Source organism: Dichomitus squalens (genome assembly GCF_000275845.1).
Source record: "Dichomitus squalens LYAD-421 SS1 unplaced genomic scaffold DICSQscaffold_7, whole genome shotgun sequence".
Lineage (NCBI taxonomy): Eukaryota > Fungi > Basidiomycota > Agaricomycetes > Polyporales > Polyporaceae > Dichomitus > Dichomitus squalens.
The window spans coordinates 1,412,351-1,433,738 of NW_006766889.1; the positions used below are offsets into that span (position 1 = coordinate 1,412,351).

General features: G+C 56.4%; 9 protein-coding genes across 9 annotated transcripts; 6 read left to right on the top strand and 3 right to left on the bottom strand.

The window, feature by feature from the left end:
• Window positions 1-470: 470 nt before the first annotated feature.
• On the top strand, window positions 471-2,441 carry DICSQDRAFT_125954 (FAD-binding domain-containing protein; the record flags this gene model as incomplete). Its single annotated transcript, XM_007364038.1, has 7 exons — window positions 471-795; window positions 863-1,006; window positions 1,064-1,248; window positions 1,324-1,698; window positions 1,762-2,043; window positions 2,121-2,204; window positions 2,271-2,441. 7 exons carry the CDS (start codon window positions 471-473, stop codon window positions 2,439-2,441), a joined length of 1,566 nt encoding a protein of 521 aa, XP_007364100.1.
• Window positions 2,442-3,284: 843 nt separating this feature from the next.
• DICSQDRAFT_154032 (uncharacterized protein) lies at window positions 3,285-5,397 on the top strand. Its single transcript, XM_007364039.1, has 4 exons — window positions 3,285-3,420; window positions 3,473-3,729; window positions 3,815-4,052; window positions 4,138-5,397. The coding sequence occupies exons 1-4, from the start codon at window positions 3,348-3,350 to the stop codon at window positions 5,289-5,291; spliced, it is 1,722 nt and encodes a 573-aa protein (XP_007364101.1). The 5' UTR covers window positions 3,285-3,347; the 3' UTR covers window positions 5,292-5,397.
• Window positions 5,398-5,977: 580 nt separating this feature from the next.
• Window positions 5,978-7,262, top strand: DICSQDRAFT_135037 (uncharacterized protein). The gene is made up of 3 exons (XM_007364040.1): window positions 5,978-6,541; window positions 6,598-6,658; window positions 6,713-7,262. Exons 1-3 carry the CDS (start codon window positions 6,195-6,197, stop codon window positions 7,148-7,150), a joined length of 846 nt encoding a protein of 281 aa, XP_007364102.1. The 5' UTR covers window positions 5,978-6,194; the 3' UTR covers window positions 7,151-7,262.
• Window positions 7,263-7,287: 25 nt separating this feature from the next.
• DICSQDRAFT_102948 (ARM repeat-containing protein) lies at window positions 7,288-8,703 on the bottom strand (the record flags this gene model as incomplete). The annotated part of the gene is made up of 6 exons (XM_007364041.1): window positions 7,288-7,488; window positions 7,546-7,777; window positions 7,833-8,063; window positions 8,120-8,298; window positions 8,359-8,492; window positions 8,547-8,703. 6 exons carry the CDS (start codon window positions 8,701-8,703, stop codon window positions 7,414-7,416), a joined length of 1,008 nt encoding a protein of 335 aa, XP_007364103.1. The 3' UTR covers window positions 7,288-7,413.
• A 150-nt stretch (window positions 8,704-8,853) lies between these two features.
• DICSQDRAFT_83324 (mRNA turnover protein 4-like protein) lies at window positions 8,854-10,565 on the top strand. Its single transcript, XM_007364042.1, has 5 exons — window positions 8,854-8,962; window positions 9,015-9,073; window positions 9,122-9,219; window positions 9,302-10,474; window positions 10,529-10,565. The coding sequence occupies exons 1-4, from the start codon at window positions 8,935-8,937 to the stop codon at window positions 9,861-9,863; spliced, it is 747 nt and encodes a 248-aa protein (XP_007364104.1). The 5' UTR covers window positions 8,854-8,934; the 3' UTR covers window positions 9,864-10,474; window positions 10,529-10,565.
• Window positions 10,566-12,349: 1,784 nt separating this feature from the next.
• DICSQDRAFT_25741 (uncharacterized protein) lies at window positions 12,350-14,997 on the top strand (the record flags this gene model as incomplete). The annotated part of the gene is made up of 2 exons (XM_007364043.1): window positions 12,350-14,623; window positions 14,674-14,997. Coding segments are annotated over 2 exons (2,598 nt in total), but the record flags the coding sequence as incomplete, so codon positions are not given.
• Window positions 14,998-15,774: 777 nt separating this feature from the next.
• On the bottom strand, window positions 15,775-16,557 carry DICSQDRAFT_168435 (uncharacterized protein; the record flags this gene model as incomplete). The annotated part of the gene is made up of 1 exon (XM_007364044.1): window positions 15,775-16,557. The coding sequence occupies one exon, from the start codon at window positions 16,555-16,557 to the stop codon at window positions 15,775-15,777; it is 783 nt and encodes a 260-aa protein (XP_007364106.1).
• Window positions 16,558-17,363: 806 nt separating this feature from the next.
• Window positions 17,364-19,376, top strand: DICSQDRAFT_168436 (uncharacterized protein; the record flags this gene model as incomplete). The annotated part of the gene is made up of 11 exons (XM_007364045.1): window positions 17,364-17,373; window positions 17,440-17,564; window positions 17,621-18,059; window positions 18,125-18,204; window positions 18,264-18,305; window positions 18,364-18,726; window positions 18,791-18,804; window positions 18,862-19,038; window positions 19,087-19,189; window positions 19,244-19,309; window positions 19,368-19,376. 11 exons carry the CDS (start codon window positions 17,364-17,366, stop codon window positions 19,374-19,376), a joined length of 1,428 nt encoding a protein of 475 aa, XP_007364107.1.
• Window positions 19,377-19,690: 314 nt separating this feature from the next.
• Window positions 19,691-20,238, bottom strand: DICSQDRAFT_168437 (uncharacterized protein; the record flags this gene model as incomplete). The annotated part of the gene is made up of 2 exons (XM_007364046.1): window positions 19,691-19,770; window positions 19,923-20,238. 2 exons carry the CDS (start codon window positions 20,236-20,238, stop codon window positions 19,691-19,693), a joined length of 396 nt encoding a protein of 131 aa, XP_007364108.1.
• Between the last annotated feature and the right edge of the window lie 1,150 nt (window positions 20,239-21,388).

The window sequence follows — 21,388 nt, forward strand, 5'->3', positions numbered from 1 at the left end:
CCTATCCTTATGCTTTGGTATCAGCCGCTGTGGTGTGGTAGACGATGAACGGTAGCCACGATACGCGGAGAAGAATCGGCTTGCTGAGGTGTGCAACAGCACGAGACTCTACTACAGCGCCGTGTTGTATGTCATCTCACCACGACTCGGCGCGCATTAGACGACCCATTTGTCGAAGTTGGCAATGGCACCGCAAATTTAGACACTGGCCTTTCCTCTCGTATCCAGACTCACCGAGTCGACTAGGAAACGTCGAAGTCAATGGTTTCATCAGGAGCCGCCGGCCCTCCTTTACATAGACGAGTTGTCAATGCAAGCTACCAGCTCCGGGTCGGTTACTGTCTTCCACACAATCATCCCAAGGCGAGCACTTGCACTACACTCAATGGTTGCGGCTCCTGACATGCTGCATTTTGTTCCAGAGAGGCCTATCCAGCTTGAGACGACCTTAAGTGTAATAGCAGCCGGCAATGGTCTGCCAAAGCTTCTTCTCCACCGTTTCGCTCTGCGTATTCCTAGCGGCCTCGGTCTCGAGCGAGATACTCGGGGTCAATATCTCGCGCCACGAACGGAATTCACCGACCGCCCTCATCGTCTGCTTGACTAAGGCCGGTCTAAACCCAGTCACTCCCTCGAACCCGTCATACCAGAACGACTCCCTCCCAGTGAACACAAGACTGATCTACCAACCGGCGTCGCTTGTGTATGCGAACACGGCCGAGGACGTGGGCGCGGCTGTCAAGTGCGGCGCTGTTCATGATGTCAAAGTGAACGCGCGTTCTGGTGGACATTCTTGTAAGTCAAGATCTGGTACCAAATGCTACTCGACCCTACTGACCATGTATCCCTCAATTCATGACAGACGCGTCTTTCGGTACCGGTGGCGAAGATGGGCACCTGATCATTTCCCTCGATAACCTCAATAACATGAAGCTATCCGGCGAATACGTCACTGTGGGCGCGGGCACCAAGCTCGGCCCCTTGTATCACTTCCTTTGGGAGAATGGTCAGTCACGGAGCTGACACACAATTCTAGGTCGCCAGCTCACATTGCATTATACAGGTCAGCGCGCCGCGGTATTTGGTACTGCTCCCCAAATCGGCGTAGGAGGTCATCTTCACGGTGGGTATGGCTTCCTCAGTCGCAAATGGGGTCTGTTCTTGGATCAGGTCGTCGAGATGGAGGTAGTAAAGGCAGATGGGTCTGTCGTTACGGCTAACAAGGACAGTAATGCCGACCTCTTCTGGGTATGTGCCTCAACCTGAATCCCCTACTTTTTCCATTCTATCTTTGCGCTTGCTCATCCATACGTAATGGTATAGGCACTTCGTGGCGCCCCACCCTCCTTCGGTGTGATTACCCAGCTCACAATACTCACTCACCCCGCTCCCACACACGCCGCGACGTTCGCCTTCACATACAACTGGAGCACTCCCGATGTCGCTTCCTCGGCTTTCCAGATCTTTCAGCACTGGACTGCTGAGGTTGATATGCCTTCCGACTTGACGTTGCAGGTCCAGTACACGGATGCTAGCCCTGTCCCAACGTTCTGGCTCATAGGAGCATACTATGGGGACGACGGCATCGCTGGTCTGAACAAGACGGTTCAGCCCCTCTGGGACGCGCTCCTGGCTCTCAACGACTCCGTTCCGACCGCCACTATATTCGAGGATTTAAACTGGATCCAGAACGTCCTGGTAAGTGATTGGCGAAATAGTCAACTTCCCTACCTTCTGACGAGGGCCTGTAAATTCGTGAAGTACGAGGCAGGTTTAGACCCGACAACTGACCCGAAAGTCGCGCTGGAAGATGCGCCTGCGATTCATTATCCATTTTACTGCAACTCGGTCTTCTACTCCGCTGATGACCTCCTTACAAATGCATCCACACTCTCATTCGCACAGTACACGTACAACGGCACGAGTGCGGACATGAATTGGATTGCTTACCTATACCTATTTGGCGGCAAGAACTCGGCGATAAGTGCAGTACCTCAAGACGCGACAGCGTACAATGCGCGCGATATGTTCATCAACCTGCAGGTATGTGGATAACAACCTACTGAGTCTGGGTGGCTCTGGAATGCGACTCTGACTTGACGTGGGGTGGGTCCTCCCAGGTTTGCGGTAACAGGAATACTGTGCCGTTCCCTGATGACGGTCTTTCCTTCACGGAGGGAATGCTGAAGTCCGTCACTGATATGGTATGACCCATCCAACCTCAGTCTCTTGCAATATGACAAGCTAACACCTATGTGGTTGTGACATAGATGCCAGGGGTTCGGTTCACTGGTTACCCGAACCACATTGACTCACAGCTCAGTCGTGAGGAAGCTCACGCATCGTATTACCCAACACACACACAGAGGCTGCAGGAGATCATGAAGAAGGAGAATCCGAAGGCGGTGTTCGACTACCCCCAAGGATTTCTTCCCGTGTGAGGTGTCCTATCAGACGCCCTAGTGCCCTGCAGAAGGACCCTGGAGCTCTTCGGCAGTCCAACCCTATAGTATAGACTCACCATTAGACAATCAAAGAGACACGTTTCTGTCCTCGTCGGGCTTGCCTTTAAGGGCATCCTCTTGTTATCGGGAATATGCGGAGGATGCCCTCAGGACCAATCACAATACTGTAGATGACTGTCAGCGAGAAAACAATGACGATGAGGAATGGAAGAATCACGGCCTTCATTTGCGGAGTATAGCGAACAAACGTGTCTCGAAGCATACCAGAATGGCACAGGATATTTGTCTCCCACGGACCATGATTCCTGGCGTCCTCTTGGCGGTCCATGGCTTTCAGTGGTACCTAAGGAGCCGCGAGATTATTGTGTCGCTTCGGATGAGAATAATACAAGATCCACAGCCAAGCGTGGGAGATTCACAGTGCCATCTAATATGCTTCTCAAGAATCGCATACCCGACAGAAAGGGTACCTAGAGAGAGCTCGAGTTGTAACTGTCAGTAGGGATCTGATGCACCGGGGGACAAGGAGAGGGTGTCTTGCTTGCCCAGAAACTGCACAATGTATCCAGTTGAACTTCGGAGAAACCGCCATTGTATTCTCCACAATGTCAAGAGGTCTTGATGCTGATGTCTGGCTCCTGCGACAAGTCGGCATCCTCAATGACAATGACATCGTCAATGGAGGGAGTAGCCTAAGCCAAGTAGCGATGATGGGCGCCTGCAGGAGAACGTCGGGCGCGCGGGCCCCCGGGCCATATCGCGAGTCCACTTAGCGGCCACACCATGTTCCACGCCCACTGCCAGCTAACGGACTCGACTGCGAGACATACCTGCTAGGGCTTGACTAGACTCGCACTGGGCATCTTACAATAGTCCACGAAAATGTCGGATCAAGCGGGTAGCAGGATCCTTGTAATCTCGCCCACTGCAGCGCGTGCGCACCAATTAGTGGAACGTATGCACCCGTCCCGCCTCGCCTCTCTTGCTCGCGCCCAATGATCCCCCAGGTGTCCAGGCGCTCTCTTCTCGCAGGGAAGGCGCAGAAGTCAACGGTTCTAGCGGTGCTCCCGAGAAGCAAGCGCAGACGAGCGTATCGACGAACAAGGACCCACTTGCTGCGGGGAGTAGCACGAGCATCCCGTGGACAATTGCGAACAAGTACTACACCGCGGAAGTTCACTTCGAGACGCACGAGTATGGGCTGTTTAAGGTCCAGCACGCTATCGGTGTCCCGGCGATCATCTATGTCTGGGGCCCAGGCGATGTGAGTTTTCATCAATTCTAGATGTCTGGGCGAAGATTTCATTAGAGCTTCATGGCGTTCGTATTCTCATGTACCGCTGGGATAGCCTTACAAGGAACATATCCCAGAGATTGCACAGAAGGTCCAGCATTACGATCCCGAGGTTTCGCTCGCAGTGCGCTTGGGCGGGGATGTTGAGGTCACAAGCCCGGCGGAACCAAGCGTGGATGACGATGGGCTCGACGAGTTCTTGTCCACACACGGGTTCGAATTTGTCGAAGGGGACAGGTCATACCGGAGACCTACTCAGGATGCCGATAGACACTCCGATGACGAGGACTCAGGTATGTACACCTCAACATTACCTTCAACAACGAGCTTACGATATACACACTCAAATACCTGAACTCAAACATTCCTCATTTGCAGGAATTCCCGGCCTGCCTCGCGTGATTGATGCCCTCAGCACCATAATGTGGCCCTCGCTCGTCCAGTCAGAGGCGACGAAGAAGCGCAAGTCTCGTGCTCGGGACCTCATCGGCTGGGCTCTCGAGGAGGAAGGAGACGATGGCCTCCGTGCCCTCATCGCCAATCCTTCCGCATCAGCCTCCTCCCATCAAGCCGGAAACGTTCCTGTTGCTGCTGCAGCACGGAAAAGCCGTATGCAGCGCGAGATGGAGGAGCTCGAACGATGGCTGGACGACGAGGAGAGTTCCTCGGGCGTTAAGTATAGCCGAGGCAAGGCCGAGGGTCAGCCTGCGGAAGAAGATGCTGCTCCCGCAGCGGCAGATGAGGAGGCGCGGCATTGGGTCACCAGCGCGCCCGTATCGTCCGCGGAAGGCTGGGAAGATATGATGACACCGCCTGCGATACGCACGCCACGCTCGTTTGACAGCCCTCACGACGACGCCTCATTCGAGCACGGGTTCGAAGACGATTTTGCCGACTTTGTATCGGCTTCGTCGCATCCGCATCTTCAGCCCCATGGCCTGTCCGACGACAGGCTGCTGGAGGTGCATTATGACGTTGGCAGGCTCACGCCTATGCACACGGGCACGTCGTATCGTTCGCTCGGTTCAATGTCTGACTTTGGCGGAGACGAGAGTTTCGGACCGGATTATCGCTATCTAGACGGCGACGATGAGGACGATCCCGACCTCCCATCTCGCGCGGAGGTCCTTGCGACATCGCGCAGGCTTTTCGGTGCTTCCGCCTTTGTGCCTGCCCCATCCTCCTCCACATCAACCGGGCCTGATACTTCCTCGGCGCGGGACCTGACTTCCAGTGCCCTACCTACTCTTGACCTACCACAGCCTCAGCACTCGTTGTTAGCAGACTCATCTATGGACAATGTAACTGATACGGAGGACGGCGACGAGTCCTTCGCCGCGTTCGACCTCTCGCGTGTCTTCAGTGCCCTGCAAGGTATGAAGGACGAGATTGCAGGGATGAAAGATGAAGACGAGCGGAGGCGTGCTGCCGCTCGTGTTGCCCTCGGACTGGTGTACGGATTGGGTGTTGGGGGCGACAGACCAGAGCAAGGGGGCCTCGCTGGGGTAGGAGAAGGTGGAGGAGGTGCGTGAGCGACTCCTTCCATTGATTTCGATGCATAGGGCATGTGCTACCGTGTTCCCTATCACTAGGTTGTGTCAGTTGTGCTGTCTTGTATTATCCTAGAAGTTGACTGTCTTTGGATACGACACTGTTGGCCATGATCCTGTGCGCCAGTTCCGCTGACAGATTCCTGACCACTGACAACTCCATAAGACTTAAGTCCGGATTCTGATGATTAGCGGTCTATTCCGCTGACTAACATACAACTTGCGCGAAGAGGTCGGCGATCCTGTGGTATTTACCGCATCTCAACGCATGACTTGCGGTAGTGACTACTCATTCGTGTAATCATCTTGTAAGTGTGAACTAGATACACTTATCAGTCCACTTGAGTAGCAATGCCTTTCAGGCCAGCCATCCATGGGCCGGTGCTCGTTTGTCAATATTGATAGCGAGTAGCGTATAATCGCTATCTCGATGTCTTGCGTTTGCGGGATCTTGCTTACTCATCACACCGACTCAAAGTTGCGTCACTGGCCTTCGCAATGGCGACAACCTGTCCATTCCCTCCGCCCGGGTCTCCTGAGCATCGCTTACAAGACACTATGCCGGAAAGCGTAAATCGGTATTATAGAAAGGCCTATTCCGAGTCATTGGTCTGGGTTTGGTGGCATACTGAAGCTAGGGGAGGTTGGCTCGACCGCACCCACACGCCACGGGCCCACTTCCGCAATGACGGATGACTGATGCGAAGACAGTATCGGGGATGATAAAGCAGACAGGCTTATGGGAGCCACGCTTCTCTGTGCAGCGGAAGTATAAAGTCGAGCCAGTCCTCTCACTATCAGCCTCATTCACTCAACGACACAGAATAACCCCCGTCGACAACAATCCTTCCATCGCCCAGTCTATCGCCTGTGTCATTAGCAGCAATGGGCACCGCCGCAGTCCTCGCTCCTCACGATGTGCCCACGAGCCTCAATTACTACACGCCCATAGGCACCGAGGAGCCGTACCAATACGTCCAGACACCCCCAGAGGGCAAGGCACCCCACAACCTCGGCTCCGAGCCGCATGAGGTGACAGTACGCGACGCACGCGGACGCGAAGACGAGTTCTCGCTCGACAAGAACGGTTTCCAGTTCGTGAAGTACCCGAGCGTTGAGAAGGAGTTCGACGATGAGGAGCGTATCAAGGCGGTGTACTACCCCGAGGTCGAGAAGCTCCTCAAGGAGGTCGCAGGCGCGAAGCGCGTGTTCATTTTCGACCACACCATCAGGTGCGTCCTTCGCTATCCGTGGGGAGCTCTTGTTTGACTCATGAGTCAACGAACAGGCGCAAGCCCGGCTCTCCCGAAGCGCTGCAAGGGACGGGTGTCATCCCTCGTGGCCCCGTCGTACGTCGCTTCACTTACCAAATCTATCATCGCGCTCGCTGACAATGACTCTAGGAGCGTGTCCACATCGACCAGACCTACAACGCCTCCGTCGAGCGCGTCAAGTACCACCTCCCCGAGGACGCCGAACGGCTGCTCAAGTCGCGCGTGCGCATCATCAACGTCTGGCGGCCTATCCACCACCCCGTCGCGCACAAGCCGCTCGCGGTCTCGGACTGGCGCTACCTGGATGAGAATGACCTTGTGCCGGTGCACTTCATCTACCCGCACCGCACGGGCAGCACGTACTCAGTGAAGTACAACCCGAACCACCAGTGGTGGCACCTGTCGGACCAGACCCCGGACGAGGTTACCCTCATCAAGTGCTACGACTCCGAGTCGGACAGGGCGAGGTTGACGCCGCACAGCGCGTTTGCGGACGCGAGCAGCCCGGCTGAGGCGCCGCACCGGGAGTCGATTGAGGTTCGTGTGTTGGTGTTTGACACCGAGTAGACGCGAATGGGCACCCCTTTCGGGTTGTAGGATCTTGGTGGATAGTGTGTTGAATGTTTGTAATATTATGCTGTTCGAGTGATGCAATCGAACGTTATGATCACTCAGCGCATAAATGATCTGGTCGTTATATTCTTCTGCCGACCCGAGATTGAGTAAAACACAAAAGATGCAACAATTGCAAATCGACTTCCTCTAATGAATACAGCAGCCAGGCCATAAGGATAACCAAGTCACAAGAATACGCTGCCATCCAGATCCGATCACACTGCAATCGTCTTGTCAGCAGCCGTGGCATCGAGACCGTTGGCGTACTGGAACTCCCCGGAGTTTTCGTACTATCGAAGCAGAAGTCAGGGTGAAAGGGCTGTACGCAGGGGACGAGGGCGACATACCTCCCACATGTCTATCGCGACCTGACAACTTTCCCGCACGACACGAGGCGCGTCTGGTCGTTGCATCCACTCCTTGAGGTGAGGAAGGACCTCGGGTGTCGCGATGCCACCAAGGGCCTCTGCGGCCTCATGTCGGACCATGTCGGATTCGTGGGTATTCTCAAGCACTTTGAGTAGAGCGGGAACGGAGTGGGTGGAGAGGAGCTGGCCGAACACGAATGCGATCTCGTGCCTCAACGGCAAGAGTCAGGATGAATTGTGTGGACTGAAGGATGGACGAGACGCACTTGAATAAAGCACTGTCATCGCCGAAGCCGGACGCGAGCGCGTCGACTGCAGCAGGGGTGCCGATATTCCGGAGCGCGAACATTGCGCGGTACCGCTCGAATAGAGGAAGATTCCTGTCGTTGAGGGTATTCCGAAGCTTCGCGATGTTTTCCTCAGACGCGTCCTGGGGCGCGGCCTTGCCGGCAAGGAGACCAGAAGTAGGGGGAGCAGGGTCGATCGAGGTATACGCCCTGGGGGAGACCGCTTGTCAGTAGAGAAAAACGAGAACAGAGACGACGGAACGGACTGCTCAGCAGACTTGGCTGTTGTAGACCAGTGCTTCTGCCCCTCCTCCGAGTGGTCCCAGTCGATCTTGGCCAGTGCGATCTCGCACGTCTCGCGCACGCATTGCTCGGGGTCCTTTAGGTAACGCCGGAGTAGGTCTTTTGAGGATGTCGCGGAAATGGCACCAAGAGCCTCAGCGGCCTGTAGGTTATGCGGTTCAAGCCTTCGGACTCAAGCAAACGGATGGCAGGACTTACGGACCTCGTGCCGGACCATCGGATCCTCCTTCTCGTTGGCGAGGACGGATTCGAGGACGGGGAGCGCCGACGTGTTTTTCATCTGTCCAAGGCAATATGCAAGCTCGTGTTTGAGCAATGCACTCTCGTCCGCGAAACCTGGGTGCCATAGCAAAGTTAGACCGAGAGTCCGGGGAAGCAGAGAATATGTACACTTGCCCTTTGCGATGATATTCACCGCATCATCGTTTTTGAGCGCCTTGAGGGTGAACAAGGCCCGGAACCTGTTGTGGAGTGGTACGTTGCCCGAAGTGTTGAGCAGGGAGGCCTCAAGGGCGCCGAGGGTGCTGGGGTCGACTTCAGCCACCATGGTGAGGGAGAGAGCAGCGATTCGAGATTAGATTAAGCAGCGCGTAGATCTATACCAAGAAAATTTGGAGATTAGATCAACCTTTGTGAGGCGCCCTGCCTCGATCGCCGCATGCGGCGAGGGCCTTCTTTGCCTCACGCGGGCATCTTGCTGCATCTCCCTCTGGGCTAGTCTCTACCACAATCTGTACTATACATACCTGTTGCACACTCCATATAATCTCACACTGAAATGCCCAAGTCAAAACGCTCCAAAGTCGGTGAGGAGATCGCAGCCCTGCGGGCATGGACGAGGACTGACCTCCGCCTTAGTCTCGTTGACCAAGGTCGCGAAGAAGACAAGAGAAGACAAAAACGCACTCCTCGCAGAGGTAAGCACCTGTCTCACAGCTCCGTACGCGCACAGCTGACATTGTCAGGTGCAAGAAAATGCCGACAAATGGCAATACTGCTGGCTGTTCGAGGTGGGGAACATGCGGAACGCCCACCTGAAGACAGTCCGGAAACTATGGAAAGAGTGCGCCCTCTCCTCCTCCTCCTCCTCTCCCCCCTTCCCCTCACACCCTTCCCCAACCGCTAACATATGCGCCCCCAAACAGCACCGCACGCATGTTCTTCGGCCGCGGCGCCGTGATGGCCAAAGCCCTCGGCACGACGCCCGCGGAAGAGCACCGCCCGGGGCTGCACAAGCTCGCGACGCAGATCCGGGGCCAGGTCGGGCTCTTCTTCACGGACTCGCCGCCCGCGGAGGTGCTCGAGTGGTTCGCGGACTTCGCGCAGCCTGACTTCGCGCGCGCGGGCAACCGCGCGGCGCGCACGGTCGTGCTGCCCGCGGGGCCCGTCATGCAGCAGCACGCGCAGCCGCCGGAGCCGTTCCCGCACAACGAGGAGCCGCAGCTGCGGCGGCTCGGGCTGCGCACGCGCATGGAGCGCGGGGTGCCGACGCTCGACGCGCCGCATACGGTGTGCGAGAAGGGGAGGGCGCTGACGCCGGAGCAGGCGCAGCTGCTGAAGCTGGTCGGGATCAGGATGGTGACGTTCAAGGTCGGGCTGCGGGCGCGGTGGGACGCGGCGACGGGGGAGGTCACGCAGATCGAGGGCGAGGAGGTCGAGGAGGGGGACGTGGGCGGAGAGGAGGAGGCCGAGGAGATGAGCGAGTGATTGTATGATCTCTGCACTTCTGTTTGATTTCGCTGTCCCGTCTTCTTCTTTCACATTTTGCACGTACACAGGGTCATCTGGTATTCAGCAAACAGCGTGCGTACAGCCAAAGCGCGCCGCTCTACACTATCCTACATCCCCCAGGTCAGTACGTCTGCGATGTCTACCCATCACTCCTCGTCGAACAACAGCGCCCTCAACTCGATGCTCTGCCGATGCGGCGCCCCCTCGGGCGTCGTGCTGTCCCAAAACGCGCTATGCGGCGTCAGCCGCGCCCTGTCTGTCAGCGAGTCGTAGCACTTGATCAGCGTGACCTCCTCCGGCGTCTGCTGGCTCAGGTACCACCACTTGTGCGCGGGGTTGTAGCGCACGCTGAACGTCGCCCCGACGCGGTCGGGGTAGTAGTACGTGACGGGGACGAGGTCCGCGCGCTCGTCGAGCGCGCGCCAGTCCGAGACCGCGAGCGGGCGGTGGAAGACGGGGTTCGCGATCGGCCGCCAGACGTTGACGAGCCGCGTGCGGGATTGGAGGAGGCGCGGGGCGTCCGCGCCGAGGAGCTGGTGCACGCGCTTGATCGTTGCTTCGTATGTCTGGTCGATGTGCACGCGTTCCTGTAGGGAACAGGAAGGTGAGCGGGTATCGGGGGCGGGGATACGGGGGCTTACCACGGGGCCGCGCGAGACGTTCCGGGGCACCGAGCCGTCTTTGTCGCTGTGACGCCTGCACCCTGGAGTCAACATACACTCTGCGCATGCGCCAGTGCGTTCGGACGGACCTGATGGTATGGTCGAAGATGACGACCTTCTTCGCGCCCGTGACGCGCCTGAGGCCCAGTGAGAACCTTCCCTATTTCCTACGATTTGTAGCTTTTGCCAGCGATTGCCGTCTATTGCCATCTTTTCAGAGCTGTCTCGTTGACAGCTCGGCGTCTATCCAGGCTTCATTTCATACATCGATGATCGCTTTTATATATATAGAATGGCAAATCGACGTCGATTTGCCACGTCGCACGTATATATATCGTTCACTCGACTGTGTCGACACGATCGTCGACATGCGTATATACACCTGCCCGTCGGTTGGATCGATCACCGACTTGTGTCCGGTGAGGCTACCAGACGCCTGCGCAGCTGCATGTGGTGAGCCTCTCGTCTCGCTCGCTGTATGTTTCACACCATCCCTCTACGCAGAAAATTCACTCGCGCACACTTTGCGGATCACGATAAGGCACTATGATCATGAGATATGCCGGAAGAGGTATGTCAGCGCACTTGCTATGTCACATGCCTTCGAGTATGCTCAGTTTTTCCGTTTATCTCTCTACTAGGGAACCTGGCTTACTCAAAGTATCAGACCAGCGAGGCACACACTCGAACAAGAGCGCGTCATGGAGGTTCTCCGGAGTAGTTCACATTCAGTGAATTCACTACGGCGCGTGCGCAGGACCAGTCCCGCGAGCTCGACCGCGCGGTCGGCAGATTGGGCCACCAACGTGCACCAACCCCGAACATAATGTCATGCATAACCGCGGCTCTCCAGGTACGACCTCATCCCTATCAGTTTTCCCTCACATCTGCAGTCAGTTCTGCTCGTTTCTTCTAGGGGGTCGCAACGGCTTCTCTGTCACCATCCAGGGGTACACCAAGCCATTCTTCCGCAAATGGTCCGAAACGCGGCCAGTTGGCACAGTGCAGCAGCCGCCGTGCGTTCGGTAGCGTAGATAACAATATATTTTTTGCAGACATATAACACCGTTCGGACGGATTGATAGAGCCAACGCACCTCGTCTTTCCAGCGAAGAGTGCAGATGGAGCCTCCTCCGCCTCCCAGCAGGCAGCTTTTGCCGGACGTCTTGCCCCCTAATACGATCACCCAATATCTCTGTGACTGCCGGAAGCATTGTGGTGGCACTCTACGCACTGTCGCGTTACGCACCTTCAACAGACACGCAACGCATCGCACTACGCCCGACTCCGAGCTCATACTGCACCTGTCTCCCGACGCGGATACCCCGGTCATAGGACGCCCCCCTCCCCCACCAATTACGCGGTCCATAGTTCACGGATCAAGCACACAAGGACGATATGGACAGGTATGTCATACAATAAATGTATTGTTATTCATGTATTTGAAAATGCGGTACACAGGCGAGCTCGCTGAGCAGCGCACAAGTCGCATCACACTCTTGGGAAGGAGCCGGAGAGGCAAACTCGAGCGAGTCCTCGGAGAGCTCGAGTGAGTCCTCGGATGATGGGCGCGCTCGTCCTGGGGGCTCGCAAGCTCCCCCTCCCATCCCGCAACAAGGCGTCTCCCCGCCTTCGCTCCCTAGTTCCCCACCCCATCAACTCTCTCCCCCTACCTCTCCTCGCGCACGCGCGGCGACCGAGGGGCGTTCCGAGTCCCATTCCTCGCGCTCGGAATCCGAATCGGAGCCGGAGGTGGGCTACACGGAGGATCAGGGTGCCCCTCGCGATGCTCACCAGAGGGAGTTCCGGATTGCTCAATTGTTTGTTGATGCGCTCGGTGGGGCCACCTTGGATGCTTCTGGTCTTGACGGAGACACTCTGGGCAGGCTTCGAACCCCTCGCATGCAGCTGCCTGAGCTCGATGCTGGCCATCTGGCTGGCATGCGCATGTATCTCGCCCGAGGCGACGCTTCCGAGGACAACTACACGGACGTCCGAGCAGCCATGACGGAGTACCTCAAGGCTTCCTCCACACCTGGCCCCGCGATCCCGACCTATGAGCAGGTCAAGCGGCTCGTGGGGCAGGTCACAGGGGTCACTGCCGTGCGGACGGACATGTGCCCCAACTCATGCATTGCGTACACGGGCCCTTTTGAGAATCTTCTCGAGTGCCCTTACCCGCACTGTCGGCAGCCGCGCTACGAGCTTGTTGGCCTGGATCGCTTGAAGCGCGTTCCGAGGCGAACGTTTTTGACGTTCCCCCTTGGCCCGCAGCTCCAGAGCTTGTGGGCGTCCCCAGGCACGGCCCTCAATATGCGTCACCGTAGTCGCGAGACGCAGCGCATCATCGCTGAGGTACAGGCCAGGCAACGCCAAGGGAGTACGGAGACCTTTGCTATGGTCGACGACCTGTACTATGGAGCGGACTATCTCCGCGCTGTTGCGGCCGGGGAGATTGGTCCTGATGACATGGTCCTGATGTTCTCCCTCGATGGTGCTCAGCTCTACGCCTCCAAACAATCTGATACATGGTTTTATATCTGGGTCCTCCTCGATCTCTCCCCCACGTTGCGCTACAAGAAGCGTTACGTCCTCCCTGGTGCCGTCATCGGAGGTCCCAACAAGCCCCGGAACATCGATTCCTTCCTCTTCCCCGGACTGTTTCATCTTGCGGCGTTGCAGCGCGAGGGACTCCAGGTCTGGGATGCTTCTCAACAACGTCAATTTGTATCTTTTGTCTTCCTCCTTCTTGGAACTGCCGACTCTCCTGCGATGGCCTATCTCAATGGGCTTGTCGGGCACAACGGGTGTCAAGGCTGCCGTCTGTACTGTGGACAGGTTGGCCGCCGAAAACCTCATCATCCCACGTACTATCCCGCGCTCCTGCGTCCGCGCGACGATCACGACGGTCCCCCCAACATGTCGCTTCGGGTGCAAACCTTGGCCGATTCAGCTGCGGCGCAGCAGCGCTACAAGGAGAACCTCGTGCGCGTCAAGGGCGCGAGGAACAAGGCCGAGTATACCCGTTTGCGCCTGGAGACAGGCATCGCGAAGCCGAGTCTCTTCAGCGGGCTGCCTCGTTTCCTCGGTGTGCCGGGTGGGTTCGCCCTTGATCTCATGCACCTCATTTCCCTCAATCTGACAGACCTTATCATGTCCCTCCTCCGCGGCACTCTCACCTGCGATTCTCCCGATGACAAGTCCACCTGGGACTTCGCGATCTTCCTTGATCAGGACCTGTGGCGGCAACATGGCCAACTGGTGGCCGATGCGACTCGATATCTCCCTGGTTCTTTTGACAGACCTCCCCGCGACCCCTCCAAGAAGATTTCGAGCGGGTACAAGGCCTGGGAATTCCTGCTCTATGTTTACGGCCTACTCCCAGGGCTCCTCCGACACATCCTTCCCCCCGTCTACTATCAACATTTCTGCCGCCTGGTCTATGGTGTTCGCATTGTTCTTCAGTTTCGTTTCCGCCCTAGACTTGACTTGCCAGCTGCACACACATCATTTGTTCAGTACATCGAGGAATATGAACACTTGTACTACCAACGCCGCAGGGAGCGCCTCCATTTCGTGCGGCCGAGTTTGCATTCACTTGGTCACATTGTCCCGGAGGCGACGCGCATCGGACCTGGGGCACTCCATTCACAATGGACACTCGAGAACTTTATTGGGAACATCACACGCGAGATCAAGCAGCACGTTACACCGTATGCTAATGTGTCAGAGCGCGCTTTGCGGCGCTGCCAGATCAATGCTTTGAAGGCCATGATACCCTCGCTCGCTGAACCCGAATCTACACTCCCACAGTATGCCGAAGAACTTGGAGATGGGTATGTCCTTCTCACCGCTAGGGACTCCCGCCATCGCGTTGTCCCCCCCCTTGAGGCACGTGCCTTGCGCGACTTTGTTCGCCACGAGGGCATCCACCTTCAGGACCCCAACTGGGCCGCTCCTGTGCTACGCTGGGCCCGACTGCGTCTTCCCAATGGGCAGGTAGCCCGTTGTGGGTGGAAGGAGATCGCCTTAGAGGCCCGGGGGCGAAAGCCACGGCGCGCCCGGATGGTCAAGGTATGTGTCACCTAGCAAAAGATTGCTCATTGACTTATGGGTTTGTTCAGCTCCGAGATGAGCGGTTCGCAGAGGTCCAATATTTTTTCCGCATGGACTTGCATGGTCACACTGAGACTCTGGCTATGGTTGCCTGGTTTACGCCACCAGACAAGGACATTCTAACGTTCTCTCGGGGGACACTACTAGCATGCCAGCACTTAGGTGATTCGTCGCGCGCGGTCATCTTTGCGAAACAGATCGTCTCTGTGATCGCCATGGTTCCCCTGCCTTTGTCATCGCAAGAAGCTCAGCAGCCTCGTGCAGATGTGCTGTACAGGGATCGTTTTTACGTCGTAGAAAAACCGGGTTTGGATGTTGCCAGAATGGCTGGACGCGTAGAGGATTGTACTACAGACATGGATGGCCTGGACGCCTTGGCGTAGTTTCCTTCAATTAGACTCCTGGGTAGGTGCTTTGTACATACACATACGCACAACAAATATCCGTCTAGTACTCCTTGTAGCGCAACAAACCACATCGTAGCGCGACAAACTGCCTCTTTGCGCAACAAAACGCCTCGTAGCGCGACAAACCGCATCGTAGCGCCACAAAGTGCCTTGTTGCACGGGCCTTTCTGCATCACCCGTGTCCTCCTTGTTGACCTCGTCCACACGTTGCTGCGCCACAAATTCGTAGTCGTCGTGAGGGGCGACCCGCGGTAAGAGCGCATCTCTGGCATCCTGGGTAGGTTTGGTACGCTGGGGAACGCAGGCCCCAGGGGAACAGAGGAGTCTGATGGCGTGTGAACGCAAGGAATGTACGGCTGCAGAGAAGACTTGAGCGAGGAACGTCTGTCTCCACGACGGAAGCCTGCTCCTCTGCGGCGCGAAATTGAAGCGAGGGCTGGGGCCGTGGGACATGTGCGATAGCGACAGCTGGAGGTAGGTCTCGGTTCTTCGCAAATGCTGTTTCATGAACCACTTGACCGATGGCGGAGGAGCAGTAAGACCAGTTGAGATAGGACAAAAAGCGAGACAGAACACGAAGGAAAGATTTTGGGGCTTGCGCGACTCCAAGAATCATAATACACCTGGGGCCAAAAGGCGTTGAGCTCGACGATGCCAGTTAGCTGGTATAGAAATGTGTTCGCGCGACTCACAAACATTGTACTAAGCACCCCACGAAGGCGGGAGCGTCCGCTTCTTTTTCGGTGCAGTGGTGCCATTTCCTGGGCAGGAGTTGTGCTTCACCCGAAATCCAGAGGAAGAGGTAGCGATGGGATCCAGAGTCCTCGAAGACCCCTGGGAAACCGGCGGGACAGATGAATTGCTGCCCGCCACGGGCGGACCAAGGCGAGTGCCTGGAGGGTTGCACAAGAGGAGCTCGTCAGCCAAGGGAACACGCAAGGCCGCCACAAGGGTCGCCAAAAGAGCAGGATCGTGAGCCAAAGATGTCCGGAGTGGATCGACAAGGGTGTCCAGCAAAGGTGCCTTGAGAGCCGTGAGGAGGGGCGGTACAAGAGAGTCAACTAATGAGTGTGCAAGAGAGGGTTCAAGGGATGCAATATCGTGGCGAGGGGGGGAGCTCTCCGCAAAAATAGCCGACGTCCCCACGGGAGGTTCCTGGGCGTCCTCCTGGGTGCTGGCCGATGTGGTGTTTCCTCCCACCGAGTCGAGCTCATTCGAGCTCTTCTCAAACCAGTCGAAAACTGAATTGAAAGTGTTTAGGACGCCCTTTGTGCCTTTCCCTACCTCCTCCTGAAGAACGCAGTACTTGTCAATGGTGTCGGGGCCCCGGTCCTCGGCCAGATGGCAGGCTAGACGTGCCGCTGTAGTAGCCAAGGTGAGTAGACTGGTGACAACAATTTTCCGGTTGCCCTCAGGATGTTTCTCGATGTTGTTTTGCAATGCCCATGCAAGAATGAGGGGCTCGGGGAGTTTTGCTGTGGACATACTGACCAGAAGGGCACTCTACGAGAGAGACGGTGGACGCCGCGCGACAGGTATCGCGTTCCACTCGCCGTCACATGACCTGACGCGTCCTTTGCCAAATGTCGCGACAACCTTGCTCCCAACATCTTTCTCTCCTCGCCAACATCTTGCTCTCACCCTCTGATAATTCCTCCGGCCAAAATGTACACCGCACCATCAAGAATCACAATATCTCGTTCTCTCAGCCTTGCAGACCCCACACAAGGTGAGCACAACACCATCCTGGATGCAACTTCCTCTGTAAGTTGCTATACCCGCCCCGCCTGATGATGCATATACTCATTGAAACAATTTCAAAAATGTTCGAGGCTGCATTTGGAACGCGCATCTGTACAGGAAACACCTTGTCCGATGGCAGATCTGACGTAAGTGCCATCCTAGCCCACTCAACGCTTCGCGCACTGCCCCGTTTGTCAACAGATTTCGGGAAGGAACAACGTAGCGTCTGCATCCGAATTGGAGCAGACACAAGCCGAACTTGCTCGTCTCAAGGCCATACTTCGTGGTCATGGCATCAGGTATTGTATTCTCGCCTTCTCGCCTTTGGCTGTCAAGCGGCTCATTCAGGCATTCCTGACGGCCTTCGTGGCTTAGTGAAGGGTGAATGCTCCCGTCGTTTGTGATGTCCAAGGGAGCAGCTAATATCAATTCATAGTTTCAATGATATAGAGACCATGCCTGCTGGGGGGTCTATGGTGCACGGGCGATCAGAAGGGCCTCTGTTGCCAGCGCCCGTGTCAATACGAGCTGCAATGCAACCTGACGCCATGAACCCCGGTGAGCGACCTGATATAAAATTTCTGGCCCATGCTGAGCGCATATATGCGCATATATTCACATCAGGTACTTCGATGTTTTGGGCGAGCCCGCCCCAGGATCACACCAATCCCACTGAAGCCTTCCCAGAGCGCGGACCCGATGGCAAGATCCTGGTTATTCCTCGCCTTGAGCAGGACTATCCCCAGGCCGTACGTACCTTGTGATCTATATTTTTACTTCATAATCTTATTGCCGACAAATGCAGGCGAAGTACTGGACTAAACGAAAATTCGAAGACTTCAGGAGAGCCGAAGATGTCACCGTGCCAGGCGCCACCAAGGGCAGCAAAGGCCCTGCGCGTCTGAAATTCTCGAACGAGAATGTTATGATGCAGTTTGTTATCGACGTGCATGGCAACGTAATCGATGGCGACCGGGCATCCGCTATCCGTGCGGAAATGCGCGCTTGGATACGAGGCCGTCAGGACCTCCCGGAGACATGGAAGGGAGGCGCCTCTGTCGAGATGAAAGCTGCACTCTACAAGCACATGTACGAGTGCTTTCCGGAGCTCCAACTGGGCGACTTCGACTGGAAGGTCGAACAAATTGCTATTGACGTTTACGCACAGATCGCCGTCGGCCTGCGCCGCAAAAAAAAGTCGCTCAAAAAAAAGGCTAGCAAGACAAGCAAAAAACGCGCAAATCGTAAGTACACAATTGTTTCATGACCTCGACAGTTCGCTGCTCATGTTGCGCACACCTCCGCGGAGACATTCCCCGGGATAGCGCGATGGAAATGGACCTGGACGAAGCACCTTACCGGATGCGTGCTCAGTCAGAAGACCATCACGTTCGTTTTCTCAGCTCTGCCAGGTCGTATTGATGGATTCTGACGATGTTCTCGTCCAGGGTCCTGCTCCTGATATCATCACAGAGGTGAACATTTCTGGTGTAACCCTCGCAACCCCGCGAGGCCGCATTGATGGATTCTGACGATGTTCTCTTCTAGGGGTCCGCTCTTCAAGCGATTGCTGGTGCGCAAGAGCCCAGTCCACTTGCGGTTCCGGACAGTCCCCTCTTTGCATCTCAAGATGCGTCTCCTTCCTTAGAAGCATCCACCGCAAACCCTGTAGCGTCCGGCGGAATGCCGGCTCCTGTCTCCCACAACTCTCAGCAGGGCAGCTCGATCGTCTCCGCGACCACGCTCGCCGACGTCTGCGCAACGCTGAATGCGGCTCGCACGGACGACCACTCTGGTCTCGAGATCGTTGCGAGCGATGGGCGTAGCAACACGTCGGAGTCTGCGCCCCGCAGCCGCGCCCACTCCACCCATGCTGACAATGTTCCCCAGTCGGCCCAGATCCCCTTAATAGTATGTATGCTTCTCGTAACCACACTCTGCCCCAGTTGCATTGACACGCCCTACCATTTCGCAGATCCCAGACCCCCTGTGAGTACATCCCACTTGTTTTGCAATCAGTATTCATCTCAGATTGTGTCCTCGCAGCGCTGATTTGTGGGCCACGTCGGAAACCGGGCCCAACGGCAACGCTGCCTCGCCCCCTCCATCACCACCACCCACGGCAGGGCCTTCGACGGCCGTCGGCACCACCTCCACAAAGGCATCAAAAAACGATGCCCGAGTGCGTGTCTGGCCCCCTACACCTTCGAAAATGAAGCCAAAGTGAGTGCCCTATTCATACAGCAGCAATGTACTGAATTCATCCGATAGAGACCTATGCGCAAGAATCTGGAGTGCCCGGAACCCTGAGGGCACCGAGGCGGAATTTGACGCGTTTTACAAGGAGAAAATTCCTACTCAAAACATGCGACATGTACGTGCTTCCTAGTGGCCTCGGATTGCGGCCCACTGACACCATCTTCGGCAGAGATATATCCGCCTGGACGGTGAATTGGAAGCCGCACCGAGCAAGAAGGGAGCCCCGAAAACTGGGGTGAGTGGGCTTCCCTGCTGTCCTCTCTTCTAATTAATAAGATCACACATCTACACAGAACATCTAAGAGGCTGCTAATGGATGGTGTCAGCATCTGGGACATGCAAGGGTACGTGCTTCGTGTGCTCATTTGTAGTGTGTATATATTCAAGCTGACTGTCTAGCATACAGGGTGATAGTGGAACAGATGCGCGGATGCAGAGGTCATACGATTACCTCGCGCTCACACAGATACCCGAGTGGTGGGGCATGGCGGAGCAGGAGAGCCAGGTGGGCAGGGCGCGCAGGTGCGGGTGCGGGTTCGGGTGCAGGCGCGGGCGGGTTCGGGTGCAGGTGCGGGCGGGTTCGGGTGCGGGTTTGGGTGCGGACGCGCGATGAGCTTTATTGGTCGAATTGTACCTTTTTCTGGCTATCTCTGTATGTCGCGACAGACCATAATAGACTGTAATCGACCTGAATCGCTACAAATCGACGGATAAAGGTGAGTGATGGCAAATGGCTTTTTGTGGCTATATCTGCCTATCACCTGCTATATCTACCGATATCCACCGATATTGGTCTTTATGACAGCTAGAAATAGCTACAAATCGTAGGAAATAGGGAAGGTTCTCACTGGGCCTGAGGAGCTCCTCGCCCTCCTTGTAGTACACGTCCCTGATGCGCGCCTCGTCCGCGAACTCGCTCTCGGCGCTGGGGTGGCGGAGGAACTGGAAGCCGTGCACGTCGAGCGCGAAGTCGTGCTCGCGCCCGCGCGCGTCGTGCACGACGACGGGGCGCGGGTCGTCGCCGAGGTTGTGCTCGGGCCGGCCGGGGGGCGGGGCGGTGTAGATGTAGCGGTAGGCCTCGCCGGAGGCGTCGCCGTCGAGCGGCTTGTAGTAGTTGAGCGTGGTGTGGACGTCGTGCGGGGTCGGGAGGGTCGCGATGGCCATGTCTGGGGCTAGGGGGTGGTGGGTATGGCTTGAACGCTATAGGTGCCGAGTACGACTCGCAGGCCTGTTGACCGCTGAGATCGACGACTTGGCTGCGACCGCTGGGCTTGTCAGTGGTATATATGACGTTGCTGGAGGTGTGCACTGACGGCTCGGTAAGCAGGGATGGGCAGAAGCGAGTGCCCGATGTGGTTTGTGTAATTTGAGAGCTGGACTTGACAGAAGAAACCTTACGCTGCAAACATCGAGGAGGGCCCTTCGTCATACGGATAGGAGGTCGCGCCATCGTTCTCATGGCGTACTCGAGTAGTACGAAGTGGAGGGAGACACAGATCACATGAGCTGGGCCGCGCCCGATATGTTGGAGAGAACGGTGTATAGATAGCATCTGAGGCGCATTTACATTCGGATAGTGTACGCGGGTCTCCGCTGATCCGTAGACTTGTAGAAGAAAAGCACGGCACCTGCAGCGTCAATTGTCGAATGGCCCCGAACTGCTATAGCAGACGTAGCTACACCGCGTGAAGCGCCGGATTACGGAGGTTGGGGAACAAGGAGAGGATGAGCGGATCACCGCCGCATTCCCAGCGTGTTCCCACCACATTCCGCCGGATCAGAGGATGTGAAGGCATTAACTGCCTTCCGCTCACGTTCCGCTCATGTTCCTACCTATGTACCCCGCACATTCCCAGTCGTAGAGATTCTGGAGTGTAAGAGGATCCGCGGGTTTTGATAAACCATGGCATATCAATTATTAATCAATATATATTCGCGCATGAGCAGTCCGGACGTCCCGCGTGCTAGTGACCCCTTTTACGAGCTCATGCGCGACGATGCATTAGCGGCGTTGACATAGGTTGAAGCCAGTGATTCAAAGGGAGACATATATTGATCATGGACTACAGATCAGGTAGATACATAGGAGGGTTGAGCTTGCGCGCGGCTCGTAGAACACTTGCTGAGGTAGGCAAGGAGCTGCAGGCTGAGCAGCGTATCTCCGTTCCGTGACGTCTGCAGATGTTAGGACCAGTAGACGAAACCTAGACAAATATGTGCGCAGGGGCTCTGTCCGTTTCTCCTTCCCCGCACACCACATGCACCATGGCCGACCCGAGGGCGAGCGACTACAAGTCAACATCTGCAGCGCCTC